We start from the raw sequence: 18,201 nt of genomic DNA, 5'->3' as shown, positions 1-18,201 counted from the left end.
ATCTTTTTTCTGAAGCTTTGTTCACATCAGCAGATGTATCTTGTGAAAAGCAAATTCAAAATGATTGAGAGTTTTTTCTAAGTAAAAGTAGCTCTAACGCACACTTCCAATCTGGTTTCATTGACTGGACCCCAGGTTTGATAACTCCTGGCTCCAGTTAGCTTTTATTAATGTCATTAGCCAAGGTACTTCTTCCAACCTACACTGTGAGTGTTCAGTATGTACAAGAACAATACAATTATTTGTGGGTTATTAGTTGAAATAGATTGTGTTTGTTCATAATTGTAACTTAAAAGATGTTCAGATCTTCATCTAAGACAAATTTATACATGAATGCAGATAATTCCAAAGGGTTGCTTACTTTTTCTTGCCACTGTAATTTAGAAGATTGCTTCTCCAACAGCATTGCCTTTCCTTAAGAAAAACTATTTACAATTTATTTCAACTTGGGTTTTATTGACATTGCTCTAGCCCTCGATTCTATTGGTTATGATAAAATTGTACTCCTCGGTGAAATTGGTGAGATCTTGTCATGCAGCAACAAATTGAGCAAGAAAAGAACAGCACACTCAGTCAATTATACAGGTTCTAAACCCTCAGCTTGGAAGTAGTCTGCTCTTCTAAATAAATTTGATTAACAGGAGGGTCTGTTGCTTGCTGCCCCGTTGGACCTGTTTTTAATAATGTCTTCACAGTCCCAGATCTCAAAAATTAACTCGGTAAGTACAAAGTTATCATAACCGACAGAACCAATGGCCGGAACTACAAAATTAAAATAAAGTTGTATAAAACGTGGTTTCCCTTTAAAACTCATATTTATCCAAGAACAAATAGATTTTATGAATTATGCTGTGTTCCCAGAAATGTTTGAGTGACATTAGTATTAAAAAATAGCTAAAGGCAATTGATCATATGATTGTGGGTTATATAATGCCTAAAACGTTTGCTGCTGATGCATTGTCAGCTATTCATCCAGTTGTCAAACACTAAATTATCCTGTCAGTCTCAAATAATTCAACAACTGGTTGCTTGTGTGTCAGAGGAGATTGCTGGTAATGACAATTGGTGGTGGAAATTATAAAGATGCGGGTCTTGGTTGTAAAAGTAGTATGGAGGTACTGCCTCCTAATACTCTTCCTCTCCTCTGTCTTTGTTTTCCCAGATCAGCCGCTGCTTGAAGCCCGGAGGACGGTTTGTCTCAGTTACCTTCGCCCAGCCCTTCTTCAGGAAACGCCTCTATGCTCGCACCGAGTACAACTGGTCGATCAAACAGTACAGTTATGGAGAAGGCTTTGAATATTTTGTGTATGTGATGACCAAAGGAGAGCAGCTTAGTCCAGACGATGCAGCTCTGGAGAAAAAAATACTGGAGGACACCAAATCCCCACCTACCAGTATCGCCACAACGCAAAATGAGGATAAGGAAGACTTCCTGTCTAATATTGACTTGTAAAACGACTGGATTATCTAAAGGAATCTTAGGAAAACATTATCCCTAAGACCTCAAAAACTCAAACTTCTCCACCCCAACAAATACGACAGAAACTTCCTCTGTTAGCCCAAAATTCTACCTTACTGTTATTGTATGATTTTTGTAAGATTGAACTACAGGATTTTTAATTGTGGTCTGGACGTAGAAATTGATATGGACATCTGTGTGGATTTGTTTTATACTGGAATTAGACTACACATCACCAGGGACACTTAATACAAATAAATCATTATATATAATTTTCTAGCAAGATAGCAATACATAAAAATATATTTTCTGTAAATTCAGTTGAGAAATTTTTAAGAGAACTAGATGGGAATGTCTACTGTCTAATTTTAACTAAACAAATTATTTACATACATTTAAAAAAAAATGAAGCTGTTTCCACACATGGATGCCCAAGTTGAATGGATGGATGTTTAAGACAAAGTAAAAATGATCAAAATAAAATGTGTGGGATTTATTTATATTTACTATACATATTTACATATTCATATTACATAGACAAAAAAGGTTCTCTCACCGGGGGGGGTGTTTGTGCCAAACAGAAACAAAATGAATAAAACAATGTCCTCCTGAATGACCTTTCTAACTTATCAATAAAGAAAACTGGCTTGGTGCACCAGCCAGTAAACCTACTGGAGTGTTTTTAACATAAAGTCACCTACAAGTATGAAAATGTGTAGACTAGCCACTCTTCTCTAGGCCCTGTATCCACCATATACAGTATTTCTGTATGTTACAGAAGTTGCAGCAATAGCTAATTGCAAAAATCGTCCTCTCTCGCTCCGTACAGCAGTAGTGCCTGAAATGGCCAAATGTAACTAGACATTCTGAAGGAAATCTACCTCAGTAAAACAAATAAAATGTTAGTTTGCTTTATCCTATCATGGATATTGTTTTATATACAATATGTCTTTAATGTTTATACTATTATCTTTTACACAGTCAGTTTAATTGTTATTGCTTCGTAATGATTTGTAGCCATTTTAACTATAACTCATCGTGGTCCATCTTCTCTCTTTCATAATTTCCTGTCTATGCTACTATCGTCTTCTGTTCTAGTGCATTTCATAATACAAACTTTTATCAGTCGTAAGCCAATTTTACATGCCAGTGTCCTTACCTGTTTGTCTGCCTATATATCAGAAAGATCCAACAGTTTTTGATTCTGTGGTGCAGGACAAGCCGGTCAATGTTATGCAATTTGCAAGACAAACTGGCATGTCTAGACAAAGTGTATAACAGCAGCACCAGCCTGCATGTGAAGTCCGTCGTAAAGTCTATTAACACGTCAGTCAGACTGTCGCCTAATGGGTTTTTCTGCATCTCTCCCACGCTGCTAATGGAGATGTACAGTGTTTAACACACCTGTCAAGCATACTGACACTGCGTGAGGGCACATACACATGTACATACAAGTAATAACTCAGCCTGCGTGTTTTTTTGTTGAGGAAACATGAGTTGAGTCGCGGGTCCTGTACTCTCTGCTGCTTAAATATAGACCAGAGAGGGGAGAGAGAGTCAGGCGCGCAGACAGGCAGGAAGGCTGGTGACTGGAGGGGGGGACCACATTAATAAAGTAGAAATCATTTATTTTTAATTCTCCACTGAGATCTAATTACCGCCTATTTTTAAGACTTGGGGAAAAAAAAGGTGTGTGATTTTTCAGATCTCATCTTGTCTTCCTCTCCATGATTTTTCTGATGGTGTACGATGAGAGTTTGTTTAACTTTGCTTAGTTAACATCAAAGTATCTGAGTAGCTGTTCTTCAGCCATCAATCGAATCACACGATCTTCCTCGGGAGAATGTAATTTGCCCAGTCGTCATGGATCCTGACTACTGCTGACTCATTTTAAAAGGAAAAATCTTGTAAAAGGGGGATTAAACATACACTGAATGGCAACCATCATGTTATCATGCTAAACAACTGAGACAAAAGCTTTTCCACAGCATTTCTCTGAACAGGATAATGGAGATGAAACACCAAGAAACAGCAATGTTCTTGCATTGCAGGTATGTAGAGCTAGTTAGTCATAACATTGTAAGTATGATAAGGAAAAACATAAGCTAACCTTCTTTGGTTTGGCTTACACACCTTTTCATATTTTCAAAATACTCTGTTTTTACTTTTAACTTTACAAGGGCAAATGCTTTTGGGATGAGGACGAACCAATGTGTTTGCCAAACTTAACACTGTCTTGGGTAACGCTGGCAGGGTTTGCTTGCGTGTAAACTTCCCCAAATTCAGTAAAGAGCAGGGCAGACCTGCTGATGTTACCCTAAACTGTGAAAGGCTTCCACACAGTGAGGAAATACTATACAGAGGATGTTCAAGTCCTCATCAATTTTAACATAAGCTGTAACCCCGCGAACGAATGTAGTTAGTTAATGATGCGGCCTTTGGCCATTGACGTAAAGCTGAGTTTACTACTGTAGAAAGTAAGCTGGTTAGCCAGGCATGCATTACATTAGGGAGGATAAACACACTTCATCATGTGGAGAAATACAAAGCCTGACAGGCCTCCTGCAGCTGGTTAGAGTCGCTTAGGGTAGGATCGGACAATTGCTGCTCTGTGGTCAGATTTAGCAAACTTACTGGCTTAATAGTTTGGGGTTAAATTTAATTTTTGATCTTGGTAACAACATCTGATAAAAAGGTCTCACCACAAGGTCCATTTAGCATCTTATCTGGAGTTTTGATTCCATGATAACTGGGCAAACTCCATCTGTTGAAGAATATACAATAAAGAACTCCAAAGCAGCTACTGAGTGGACCTTTTAAGAATAAATAAATTAATTTTTTTTTATCTTTGTATGTCTTTTATATTGAAAGAGGGTTCCCAAATAACATTACCATGCTCTTACCTCCTAAGGTTTCACTGCTACTTTAGCCATGATGTGATTGACTGCTGTGTCACCCATTCTGCCCCCCTCCCCACAACACGCACACCCCCTCTCATTGTCTCTGGGTAAACCCCATTGAATACTTTGGCTATTATCTGGTTTCCATGGTGATGAATGCGTGCAATGTTCTGACTACCTGAACAGTAGGGGGTTTAAGAAAAAAAAAAACAGCCTGGCCCCTGCTTGGCCTGGCAGGGTGGATGGCAGGAGGGTGCTTATGTAAGCCTTAAGTGGCGGTGGGTTTGATATTGACAATAGAAGCTTGGGGTGGGGGTGGGGGTGGAGGTGGAGGGGGCATAGCAGCCCTCGCTGCAGCACCTGGACATAAAAACATCTGATGGATTCAACCTCACTGTGGATGGATGGAGGTTTGGTATGTACCTGCCTGTGGAGTTAGTTTTTCTGCACAATTTTGCCTCCAAAGGTTGATGTCATTTTCCCAGCGTTTTCCTCATTCGGATCTCCATTTCTGTTCTGTCGATATATCAATACAGTGAAATTCAGCAGTGCTTGAATTTGGTTTTCAGTTGCCTCGGTTGGACTGACTGATGTGCAATGGCACAGATCCCAGCAGTGAGATTTAACTTGACTGGACTTAAGTTATGTAACCACAGAGCAGGACACAGGCCTCATGCAGGAGAGGGTTAGTCGTCATTTTCTCTTAAACACAAACCTTCTTTGTGCAGTTTGTGTTTCTTTACCTGATCACCTGTGTTATCCAAGTGTCTGAGCCTCTGACTTACTATAGAGTGTTGTGTGTGAGAGATAGTATAGCCAGAATTTTCTCTCATGCTGCTAATTGTCCTCCATGCTCTGTTGCCCAAGGGCAGCAGCAACACTAATCTACTGCATGCTCAATGCCTTTTTCTCTTTCCCTTTCTGTCCTGCTGTCTCTCTTTTACGTTCTCGATCACCCCCCCCCGCAAAAAAAAGAAAAGAAAAAAAACAACAACCCCACCACCCTCTCTGTCCGCATCCATTGGCCCTGAGTGCTTTGGTGTCTGGGTGTTATTTGAGGGCTGTGTTTAAACTGAATCATGACCCAGCACTACTGCCTGTTTGTACCCAAATGAACTACCTGCTTACTGCAGCTGCACCTGGCTCCTTCTCTGATTCTTAAAGGGATGAATTCTGGTTTCATACAAGCATGGTCTTATTTTGATGTTTTGGCCATCAGTCCTATTGGTAATAAAAACGCTGTATTAACAAAGTTAAATTCTGAAATCTGGGAATGCAGCAACGTTACTAAAAAGAAGTCCAAACACAAGCAGTCAGACGATCACACAGATTTTAACCTAAGCCCCAGGTTAGCCAAATTTATTTGGAAGATGAAATAAAGGCAAACAGTAAAATTATTACCCAAACTTCCCTTGGTAAACATCCACTTCCTAGCTTGTCTACTTGTACTGTAAGAAGGTAATCTGTGAAGAAAAATAGGACAGAACTACAATTGGAAAAATGAGTAAAAATCTACAGCAAAGACAAAAACAAGGCAAAGCTTGTAAATCAACCTGCTCTGCTCTTTATTCTTTATTTCTATTTAGTTTTTACAAATTGTGATTTTGAATAGTGCAAAAAAAAAAAATTCAAATCTAAAAAATGATGAATCTAAGAGCAGCAAACTAAGGACTTGTAGCCACCAACCTCTCTCCAAAATATGACATTATAAGCATTGTTAATATTCATGAAATGAAAACTACAGATTTTGAAAACCAGATTTAATGGTCCCTTCAATATAAGTTACATTCAAATTTCTGAATTATGGTTGGAGTTAACCCCAACCCTAACATTAAAACCTTATTCTATTCATATTGTGAAGACTCACACAGCCAGTAGTGGTCACCTTGCAGTATATATACCAGCAGATTAGCTTGCTAGCAGCAAAACTAGCGCAGCTATCCCCGCTGATCATGTGACCCCACCTTGAGACCCTGTCTAACCTACCGTAGTTGTGTACACACACACACACACACGTTTTCTTCTGTGATGAGGTTTTATTAGTAGTATTTAAGGGTTGCTCACTTTCGGTTTGTGTAGTGGTTACCAGCATCGTAAATCTGAGCGGTAACTAGATGATTAACTTGACAGGACAGAATGAAAGACATATTTCTTCTGCATAAAAGAAAATATCTTGATCTTTCTTGACTTGTCAGACTTCGTTGTAGCAATTCCGCTGCATCCCCAGATCTCATCAATTATTTTTATGAGTAGAGAGTAATTATGGCTAAAACTATTTCTATAAGACCCATGTTGTAAGAAAGTGGAATTTTCTCTTAACCTACAGTCTGTGTTGCCAGTTGCTACAGATCACTGGTATTAGTTGCAGTGTGGACTGAAAGAGAAGAGAAAGCACTGCTGCTGCTTTCAAAAGCTCTGTATATCTGCCCATCTCCCTTGGAGCAGCATAATGGCATCATCTACTGTATGGCCGGCTTATGTAACAGGAGGAGGAATATTAATGGACGTCCACCCAGGATGGGGCGAAAGTGGAATCAGATCAAAGCTCCCTGTCCCAAGCACGCACGCTCAATTTGAACCTCAAACTGAGAGTTGCAATGACAGAGGGTACAGTGGTACTTAACATTTGCAGTGGTCTGTCTGCGCTGCCGTTAACATTTTGTTTGTTTTGCACACGTGGACGTCTGCATGTTTGTCATGTTGTGTCTTTGTGTGTGGTTACATAGTGAGTGCCCACTGGGACGGCATCTACATCATGTCTGCATTGACCCCAGCATGGCCTTCACACCTAGCCCATCTGCCAGGTCAGCCACCGTGACCCAGGGTTACAGCTCCGGCTCCAGCTAACAGTCAACTGACCTCTGACCCTCAAAACTGCAAAATGACGAGTGAATTTAAGCCTCATCCGAGGACAGCAGCTCATTAGCTGCTGCCTGAGATGTTCCAGTCCGACATCCTACTTTACAGATTAGAGAAGGTTTTAGCTTTGTTTTTTGTATTATTATTATTAACAAATCCCATTAAAAGACCATAACCAATAATGATTTTATCTCTCTGAAAAGTATTGTCTGATAAACCAATGGTTGATGGGTAACTGAATAGTTTGATGAGTGTGAGAATGATGTGAATCATATACTATGGCCTTCGCAGTCACCAGATCTCAACCCAATTGAACACCTAGGGGAGATTTGGACCGACGTGTTAGACAGTGCTCTCCACCATCATCATCAAAACACAGAAGGAGGGAAAATCTTTTGGAAGAATGGTGTTCATCCCTCCAGCAGAGTTTAGAGACATGGAGAGTCTGTGCCAAGAGGCAATGGCATGGAGGCGAAACACCTCACACTTTATGTTGGTTTTTCTTTTAATTTGTCAAGCCCCTGTGGCTGGTGTTATTCTTCTGAGCTCTTCAAACTCACAAAGCAATATAAACACAGACGCCTGCCTGACGTTGACATAGAGACTAAAAATGCAGCAGTGAAATTTATTTCAGATAGAACCTGACTATAATAATACTGGATTTCTGCAGAAGATGAGCATATTAATGAGTTATGAAAAAAATGCTAACAGTATATATTATGCCAAATATAACATGTTCTGTAGCTGTTGAGATGGTGGTAGGCAAATTTTGTTACTTCAGACAGAGCTAGTATACCTGTTTCCAGTCTTTTGCTAAGCTAAGCTAAGCTAAGGGCCTACTGGCTGTAGTTTTATGTTTACTGTACAGAAATGAGAGGTGCAACTTGCATTAAAACATTTTTTTATTGTTCAACAAAAAGAATATTTTTCATCGAGATGGTTAGAAAAATCTGTGAGGACTCATGAAAAACCCTCCGAATGGCGGTAATTGTTGTTAATCGACCTGCTGCGATTTTCAAAAGTCGCTGGGTAATTATTTTTTGGAAAAATCGGGAGCTTATAGCTCTCTGACTAAAATGTAGTGATAATACAGAAGAGGAACAAACTGCGGCTTAAAAATAAGCAAAATAAACATTTCCCCAAAATGTCAATCTATTGCTTCAAATTTGGTTTCCTAAGAATTGTGACAGACAAGTGGAACATTTTATGGTTGAAAAATACATTTCATAAAGTGCCCCAAGGTGGACAAAGTATGTTATAGAGACATGGTTTCTCAACTGCACTTTTTTGTCACATATCGACGAACATATACCTGATAACGATATATCTAAAATACGCTAAGATCGGCCAATCTACAAGGCCTAGTTTCAGAACTAATTACACTGGCCTTGTATACTGTAATGAAGCAACATGTCAGCCGGGCCAACAGTCTCAGCAATGTTATCCTTTAAGCCTACTGTCTCTCAATAGTTTCTGACATTGGGAGTTCGACACATTTATAACATTCTTGAACCTGAAAATATTCCACAATTATAAATTAGATTACAACACTGTAGGAGGAACCGTACTGCAGCACTATCGATAGTAGGACTTCGGTGAATTACTGTAAAAGTCACATGTCCAGAGTCAGACAGGGGGAGAGGCGTGTAGCAGGGCTGACACAATTCAATATCTGCCCAAATATGTCAGTCCGGTTCCGGCCTTCCAGTTCGCCCATTTCCGTGTAAAGTGTAATTGTCCATGGGCTCAGACAGCCACACACACACACACACACACACACACACACGACATCCACAACAACAATTTGATCGATAGCACTATGTGCTCATTCAGTCCAGTGCAGATGTTATCAGGACAGTCAATAATCCCACTTATGGTTACACTGATGACGCTGTGTTGATGTGCTGTTATTAGAGTGAAGTGCAGCTCAGATTAATATCAGTGTTTATGTGTTGTTCTCAGAACATGCAGCTTCATATAGAGGTGTCCTGACACTGTAGATGTTTTCCCAAATGCCATATCTGCGGCGTGATTCACAGACGAGTTCCATTTTACAAGGACAATCGTTTTTATTTTTCAGTGTTGTGCATACGTGTACCACAGGGGCAGACTGACACTGTTGGCAAGCAGTGTAGTACAGTACCCTTCACCTTTTCTTCTACCTGACAGTTTCACCTAATTTCACAAATCTGCTGATGTAATAAAACGGTGTTTCAAAACCAGGGGAAAGATTGTGGAGTGGCTCGGCTAATTTGAAAAATAGCAGAAATTATGATTGGATTAAAAAAATATATCCACATATTTGTGTACGGGAAGAAAATAAAGCCACAAATAGCCACAGATGGCATTACAAATGGCTGTGATGCTGATATTTAGTATATTTATTGTCACAGAAACCTACCAACTAAGTTGGTCTGCGTCATTAGCAGGTTTTCCACCTGTCTGAAAACGTTGTAACACCTTTGTACGGATTGTTACGACTGAGAGTGTGTGGTAAGTAACTAGCCAAAAGCTAAAAGGAATGGCTACATGGTTGAAATGTCCAGTTTCTGCCACTCCAGGTGGTTGTTGCATGAATGCAAACTTGATGAACCACTGGACAAAAGTAGAAAGACACCGAGCTCCAACAGAGCTTCCAGGGTAACAATGCCCTATATGGATCTACTACATCCACTGTTCTCTCCGCTGTCAAATTCTATCAAACAATTCCATGAGGACCAGCCCATCTGTCGATGAATGGGTACTTCAGCCCATCTGGTGGGGCTGTGTGGGTATTTTGGACAATAAAGGTTGGGGAAACATTATAATGAACCGCAGAACATGTTGATTACTTGGTTTTAAGGCTGTTCTACATGATATACTGTACATAGGTTTTTCTCAGTGCGTCAACATTGTGGCACCAACTAAAGCCAGTGCTTCCGCACCTGCTGTAGACTTTGATCAATGGTCATGTGGCCAGTCGTGGCTCCCCCGGGGGACTGTGGTTGAATTGATTCACTAGTGTGGGCCAGCCCAGAGCCGTTAAACAGCTTAACAGATGGATCACTGTTTCTTCCCCGCACTTTAATTAAAGATCAGTATTTACTGTCACTGAGGTGATGGCTGTGGAGGTCTAGTCCATCCCTTCACTGGTGCCCAAAGCTTAGTTTATTTTTCATGCTTAATGTGGCGAGGTGATATATTCTGTGTTTTGTTTTTCTTCTTCTTGATCAGAGGACCAGCCCACGCCACTATGATTCTGGCCCATTGATTGTCATCTGCCACTGAAATTTTAGGAAAAATGTCTTGAGACAAAAGCCATGCCAAAGAGCCACATTAACATTTTCTTTCACCATTTATTAATTCACCAAATACAGTGAAAATGGCATCATAATATACAATGACTCATTCTTAGAATGTCATGACATTTTTGTTGCTTTTTTGCTTCATAAAACGATGTTTCATTATTGAAAATATTAAGGTTTCATGCACAACAAACCATATCCAGTTTCTTTAAAATAATGGTACAAAATAAACAAAATTAAAAAACAAAAACCGTAATGTCCAAAATCGGTCAAATAACAACGTGTTATTTGAGGATACTCGTAAACAGTGCAATATACTCTAAAACTGCCATTTTCTAACAAATTCATCAACGAAGCTCAAGTCACAGTATACGATTTCTTAATAATAGTTTAACATTGATGTGTGCAAAAACCCCAGACACATTCAGTTAGTCTTTAAAAAACATCTGACCTGATATAGAATGAGACCAGTCCACCAAAATCTTAGATTCACCTCTACGAAGCCTAGTCTCATTCTGTATATCCTCTCTGAAGTAGAAATATTTCTGTTGATGAATTGTAAGACGATAGACTAGCATATCATTTAAATAACAAATATTTAGATATAAAAATACAAATATGACTTTTGTTAAAAAGAAGCGTGCCAGGGTAAGAGTGGTGGCACCTGTGTTGGCACCGGAGTGAAAGTTCATGCAAATAGATGGAGAAAAACTTTAAATTTATAGAAGACGAAACACGAATAATTGCAAAATTAAAATAAACAAATTATAGAAAGCATATTTTTTTTCCATCAATTTCATGACTATTATTTTAAACATTTAGTATAATCTCAACATCTCTGCTGGCCTCTGTAGATATCTGAGCATTTGAAAATGCAAAACAAAAAAAGGAGGAGGAGGGGGGGGGGTATGTGCAGGTGTAAATCAGCTACATGAAGGTGCCAGCCAGAACCTTTAACCACTGATGGGTAATGCAAGAAGAAGAAAGTAGCCTGTGGTTCAGTGTTCATCTGTGGCCTAATGCTGTTTCAGGGCCAAAAACACAAATGGGGTTCTACGACAGAAAATATTAACATTGCACCATCCTCGGATATATGTTTTTACATACAATGGGTCTCCTCTATTCGGCAGACTCGAGTGCTCGCTTGGTCTGTTTTTAAAAAGCGTTAGCAGCAACAGGAATGCATTGGACCAGTGCTGAAAGGACAGCTCCCTTGAATGCACCGCCGCCGGCTGAATCAACGAAGCAAAGCCTAAAGGAGGAGGAGGAGGAGGAGGAGGAGGAGGTGGGAAGGGGCTGGTTAGTCTCAGAGCTTAGCCTACCTACTGTACAACTTATTGAAACAGGGCTGGCATTTAACTGCAGCCTCCCGTTGCAGTGTTTCGTTTCTTACAGCGCTTTTGGAAAAGAAAAAGAGATGGTCGTGAAGTAATGGCAGGTTCATCCATCATTAAAAGTCAGCAGAGGCTGAGATACAGAGCAGTGTCCGCCATCTCAACATCTTGCTGCGCAGCAGTAGTTAAAATCGGGATTCTTCTCGAAGAATTGCCAGCAATCCCATGATAAATCTTGGTCTTTTCCAGAGTCTCTCTCTCTCTCTCTCTCTCTTCCTTCCTTTCTTCCTTCTCTCTCTCTTCCTCATTCTCTCGTCATCCCTCTCTCTCTCTCTCTCTCTCCCCTCCTTATTTCTCTCCCCTTCTCCATCCACCCCCCCCCCCCCTCTTCTTCGCCCTCTTTCATCATCCCATCCTCGCTCCCTGCCGCCGTTTCCTCACCGCAATCCTCGAACATGCACAGCCGACAAGTGCTTCAAATCGGTGATCGAAATTAAAAAAGTCTGCAAAGGCATCGTTCACGTTTACACGCCGGGTGAGGACTTGTCTGTCATGCCCTTCAGGACCTCGTCTATTCGGTCGTCCTCGATGACCACTGCGGGGAGAAGAAAAAAGAAAAAAAAGGGAAGAGGGTGTTTACTGAGACCACGACAGCTGAGATACATGATGAGATCAATACAGTTTCCCTACGGGGGACCGATTACTCTCGGTTTTATAACAGGTCTGGGTTTCCTTCGCTGTAATCCCCACTTCTTATTTCCAACCCACAGCGGAGGGGGATGCGGCGCGCTACTCGACCAAAGCAGGTGAGAGAAAATGTGACCGTAGTGCGGCTGCAGGTGGATAAATCAACCAATCAACCAATCAATCAATCAATCAATCAATCAATCAATCAATCAATCAATCAATCAATCAATTAATAAATGAATCGTCGCAAATCCCCGGCGTCGACGTAGGCGCGCCTGCTGAAAACGACTCTCTCCCGGTAAATGGCGGCGAGCCGGGCTTCTCCCCTCACTGTTTAACCCCGGTGTTTGGCGGGTACGACACGGGGCGTGTCCCCCCGCGCGGAGACGGTTTTTAGCGCACGTAGGGGAAACGGCCTGAATGTCAACCACTGACCAATGCGGTGGTTGACGTTACAATGAGTCCGTTGAGTGTCAAAGAAGCGACGCGGGACATAATTCTCGAGAAAACAGGGATCGATTTAAAGGGAGAGCGCGAATTAGTCGCTGAGCTCATCACTGAACAACACGATGTGCTCACTACAAGCCCCTGAATGCGTTGCGTGTGTGCGGTATTCCTACATGCTGCCCGGTTTGCATCGCACGCATAGAGCTGAGCGTGTGTGAATCACAGCCACAGCATCCCCGGGTGTCCGTCCTCCGATTTAACCATCCTTTACCTCGCTTGGCTCTGCCGATCTGTCCGAGCTTTGGGGGTCTTTTCGCCTGCGACGCGGCGAAAAAGGCGCTTGTGTCCTGCAGTCCGCAGCTAAAGGGCATCTGGCTGACCTCGCTGTCCGCCCCGTAGCCGCTCATTTTCCCCTCGTTGTACGGCAGCACCTCGGACATTGTGGCACAGCGGAGAAGGGTCACCGGCGTTCAGGTAGATAAAAGTCTTCCCCGGCGGCGATATGCGCGGTACGGCCGTAGATCCCCCTTTCTGTGCAAGTCGCCGCGGACGGTGTCTCTTCGCCCGCTGGGATCCTCTAGTAGAGTGTGATGTGGATGAGGGGCCAGCCTCTGAGGGTCCGGGTGCTGTCGCGGTCTACTCTGTGGTCTCTGGATGTGTTGCAGCTGCAGGGAGAGACAGAGCTATGTATATGCGTGTGTTTGTGTGTGTGTGTGTGTGTGTGTGTGTGAGAGAGAGAGAGAGAGAGAGCGAGACAGAGAGAGAGAGAGGGAGGGAGCTGTGTTCGCCTGTGTTGCTGGATGATATCTGGTGAGGGAAGTGGGAGATCCCGGGATCATAAAGGAAACCCAGGCAGAACGGTGAAGTCATCCATCCGGGTTTGAAGCGCGAGTGTGTGTGCGTGTGCGTGCGCGCGCGCGCGTGTTTTGTGTGTGAAAGTGTGTGTGTGTGTGTGTGTGTGTGTGTGTGGGGTAGTGAGACTCCGAGTGGTAGAAGAGCAATAGCGACATCAACAGGCGGGGGATGAAATTGCTCGATACCGATCAGCTCTTAGACTTGGAAGACGTCTGAGGGAAATTCACTGTTAAATCAAACCCAATTGTGTGTCTAGCATGATGATTCATACCTTAGCGTTATATTCCCTATTGTGGCACATAATAGTCCAATTATAGGGTGTCATTTCCGTCCATTATTCACTGTAAGATTATTAAGATTTGAAGAGAACCTCATATTTTCTGTGATTCTTAGAGCATAAAACATAAACAGACTCTCAGGCTTTTTTTCTTTTCCCCCCTTTTTTTGCATAGTAGTCAGTGATGGAAAGTACATTCACTCAAATACTGTACTTAAGTAAAGTCTTGTAGTACTTGTAGTACCAATTTAGCAGATTTCTGACAGAGATATTGCACCTTTTACTCCACTATCTGACCGCTATACTTAATAGTTTAGATTTTACACACAAAACACATTATGCTCATATAATATGCTCTGTTGTTATAAATTAAACTACACAAAAGTATACAGGGTAGTTAAAGTTGGCTCCATCTCAACATAAAATGATGTTTACATGTTATTGCATTAGTTACTATAATCCAGGTATGTACCGTATACAATAACATAAGACTTTGAAAGGAACCATGCTGTATAATGTGTCATCTTGTGAGTCCCAACAACTTCGTGAAAGTGCAGTTCTAAATCTTTGGAGTACCCCTTTAAAGCATCACAGCAGCAGAAGGACGTACAAAAACCAGATGCATAATTGTATGGATAAGATGAGAAAAGTGACCCAAAAATCTAGAAACACTAAAATGCTACAGATCTATACATTTTATAAAATAAACAAACATGAAAAAATGTCACATTTTTTTACATAATGACATTACATACATTATAGCCTTTCGACAAGAAACTATAACATAAACAATAACATACAGGATAATGCCTCTAGGAAACATAATAGGGTCCTGGTTGTGTGCCAGAAGCAAACAAATGTTTCATTTCAGCACTGTGGACAGAGCCAGCATCATTTATACAGTAGCTGCATCTGAAATTACGTCATTCTTCCCTGCCATCTTTTTGTTGCAGGCTGAGTTACACCATCCTGTCCTCACAGCATATGGTGTCTCATAAAAAGCTAAGAGAATGAACTGACAGAGAGCCAATTACTGGACCAGACCTGTTTTAACAACTTGGGCCAGCTGACCTGCCTATAAACATTTAATAAGCTTTCCATCGAGGCAGTGTTCCTCTGTTTTAGCAGCCAGCTGACCAGTACAAGGGACCAGCTGACAGTCTTGAGATCGGTGATGTTGGAAAGGCTCTTGGATTACCTGCGGGGATAAGACGTGGGGCAGTCCAAACAAAGTGAGCTCCAGCCTGCTGGCTGGCTTCCCCATATAACCCGCAGTAAAACGTGTTACCGAGTCCCCCGAGCATTTATTTCAACTAACAGTTACTAAGAAAACATCCGTGGAGGTGGGTTCAACCCAAAAAGTCTATTTCCATGCATGGCAAAAAAAATCCGGATGTTGCTACGTGTAAATTTACAGCCCAACATAGAAAACTGCAACTAATTATCTTTACCGAATTTTGATTTTTCTCCGACATGGATCCATACTCAACATAGACGGCTATGTGATGCATCAGAGATCAGAAACCTGCCACTCTATCTGAATGTAATTCCCCAGGGATGACTCACAGGGCTCCTCCTGCCCAACAAACTGCAGCCTCCAGCTGTCAACAAGCGGAGCCGTTGATTCATGCAGCAGGGTTCAAGCAAGGGCCAGGGATTTCGCATGATGTCATCAGTCAGCGACAGAGTTGGGGGCTGTGAGGAGAAATCTGACCTGCTGCGCCAGACGGTACCAGTTGCTGCTTCATGATCACTATTTTGGGAAGAGTTCGAGGATGTGTTAGACCAACTGGACACTTCTCTGTCTTACCTCTTCTCCTACATAATGTTGAACCCAGCATGCTTAAGTGCAATGACTCCTTGTTTGTCCATCTTTGTTTAGTTGAACTGATCTTTCTCTGTCCACACATGCTGTTATTTCTCCTCCTCTCTCTCTTCCTTTTCTCTTTTTCTCCTTCTCTACCTCTTTAGCAGGCAGCAGTTTCTTAATGATCCAGCTCACTCAATCAGTCCCATCATCTCTGACAGGGGCACCCACCCTTAAGAAATGTGTGTGTGTGTGTGTGTGTGTGTGTGTGTGTGTGTGTGCTCTTGAAGCACTGCCTCCAATTACAAATGAATCACGGTGCTGAGTCACTCAACCCCTCCCCATCTCTCCCCTCAGGCAGAGCAAGCTCTGCTGAACTTACACACACATCGTGTACATACACACTATGTTCCTCCTTGAGGAACACTAGCTGAGGAAAAACACCGATAACAAGCCTAGAGCTAAGAGCCAGGATCAATTCCCTGTGTATCAGCTCTTAGGATTTGTGGAAGTGAGGGAGAGAGCAGGTATATATTTCAGGAAAACTAAAAATGTAACTGAGAGGATAAGCAGAAAGAGGAGAGAGAGAGACACACCATCTGCAGTCATGGACCAAATGAAAGTGCTGTGTGTATCAGCTCTCCTCGTCATGAAGATTAATGCTGTTTGTTTTCCTGCATAAACATCCTCCAAAAGATTGTGGGGACATTGGCAGAGCTCCAGCCCTCGGATCAGTGAGCACACAGCTGAGATAGAAATGCTAACAGCTGTAGTCTGCAGCAGGCTCAGGCTACACCTGATTCACATGGAAGGCCAAAGCTGTGATCAGAGGTGAATGTTTCATGTTGTTTAATGCCATGTTGGTGAAGTCTGTGTTTGACTTTAAAGCAAAACCTTTCACCACATTCTGTTCAAGTTGTGAAGGAAAAGTTGGTTTTATCATTTATTCACTTTCTATGATGTTTCCTATGCAGCAGCCTGTAGCCTTACCATAAATGGAAATAAGCCAAGCTATGCTGTGTCTGAACTTGAATTTATAGCCAGTGCGTGAACATTATATACGTTTCTATATTATACGATGATGTGTTTGGGTTGAAGGAAAGATAACCAATTGGGACTAAGTTCTTTGTCTCAAGAAACACTATAAAGATGATTGTAAGACTCTTTCTATTGAGAGACGCTCCTTTGACTTCTTGTGATAAGGTTTGTTTCTCTGCTATATTGTAACCTGCAATGTATTTCACTTTAAAACTATCAGTGTTTTGTGTGTTTTATTGGGTTCAGAGTCTTTTGTAGAAAATCTTCCACAACAAAGTATCAGCATTTCTTGAGAAATATTAGAAAAGGTTATGTCACCTAAAAAAAACATATTTTGTGACTTACCTCTAGTGCTGTGGTCAGTGGTGGAAAGTAAGTACATTCACTCAAGTGCTCTACTTAAGTGTGGGTATAATTAAATACTTAAGTGCACAGTTATAGTTTTAGCTTAGCCAAGTATATATAGAGCAGTTATAATTAGCTTCAACTCAATCAGCAACAACATTTAAAAGCTGTTTACGTTTTAATGCATCAATAATTATCCAATAACATGATAACATGATGTTGACAGGGCAATTCTGCCTTTTCTGAGTAACTTTTTTTTGTTACTTTACATATATTGTGTTACAAAAATGTCTGTACTTAATTAAATTTTCAACGCAGGATTGTTACTATTAGTTTTTACTTGAATATTTTCAGTTTTTATAGTTTCATAAAACAAAACAATGTCTAGTTGCGAGCCCTTGTCTACACTTCAACCAAAGAAAGATGTTTTTTGTTTGTTTTATTTAAAGCTGCACCGATCAATATTTTTATATTAACAATGGATCAAATTACTTTGTGTAATGTGAAAGCTTTCGTTAGTACCTACAAAACCACGGACAATTAGCACCCAACTCTACAGTTTCTCCTCATCTCCACGGAGCTCCTTAGCATCTTTCAGCTCATTGTTTGGGTTTTCTGGCCCGTAACTTCACTGTTTTGGTTCACACTCACTGCTCTTTTCAGCATTATTTTCAGCCGCAACAGGCAGCATTTGAGTGAAAAAGCTCTAAAAATCCACCATACAGTACCTTCGCAGCACCAAACAACAGACAGACAAAGTTAGCGAACAGCTGGTGAACACAATGGCCAAAAATCAGTTAATGTGCATGTGCTAAAGTATGATTTTTTCAGCATTCCTATCTTGTTAATCATCTTGTGACTCCTCAGATTTATATTGTGACCTTTTAGTTACCCTGACCCCCAGTTTGG

The 18,201-nt window shown here is 41.3% G+C and overlaps 2 protein-coding genes across 2 annotated transcripts in view; one reads left to right on the top strand and one right to left on the bottom strand.

Annotated features, from left to right (window-relative positions):
• The window catches only part of ece2a (endothelin converting enzyme 2a), a 39,678-nt gene extending 37,536 nt beyond the window's left edge, over nt 1-2,142 (top strand). Inside the window, exon 3 of the mRNA XM_040143752.1 lies at nt 1,163-2,142. Coding sequence (XP_039999686.1) covers nt 1,163-1,453 — 291 coding nt within the window. The 3' untranslated portion in view covers nt 1,454-2,142. The remainder of the gene's footprint in view (nt 1-1,162) is intronic.
• A 10,107-nt stretch (nt 2,143-12,249) lies between these two features.
• camk2n1a (calcium/calmodulin-dependent protein kinase II inhibitor 1a) lies at nt 12,250-13,410 on the bottom strand. Its single transcript, XM_040144364.1, has 2 exons — nt 13,242-13,410; nt 12,250-12,431 (listed from the first exon to the last, which is right to left on the bottom strand). Exons 1-2 carry the CDS (start codon nt 13,408-13,410, stop codon nt 12,361-12,363), a joined length of 240 nt encoding a protein of 79 aa, XP_040000298.1. The 3' UTR covers nt 12,250-12,360.
• Between the last annotated feature and the right edge of the window lie 4,791 nt (nt 13,411-18,201).

This window comes from Xiphias gladius, chromosome 14, assembly GCF_016859285.1.
Source record: "Xiphias gladius isolate SHS-SW01 ecotype Sanya breed wild chromosome 14, ASM1685928v1, whole genome shotgun sequence".
Lineage (NCBI taxonomy): Eukaryota > Metazoa > Chordata > Actinopteri > Istiophoriformes > Xiphiidae > Xiphias > Xiphias gladius.
Note: the sequence above shows the minus strand (reverse complement) of the source record. Positions and strands in the feature narration are given on the sequence as shown.

What these genes read in the sequence shown, in the direction of transcription:
- camk2n1a (XM_040144364.1), bottom strand. Translation starts at nt 13,410, where the DNA reads ATGTCCGAGGTGCTGCCGTACAACGAGGGGAAAATGAGCGGCTACGGG. An exon ending in GATCGGCAGAGCCAAGCGAG is followed by an intron (nt 12,432 to 13,241) that starts GTAAAGGATGGT and finishes TTCTCCCCGCAG; the next exon opens with TGGTCATCGAGGACGACCGA.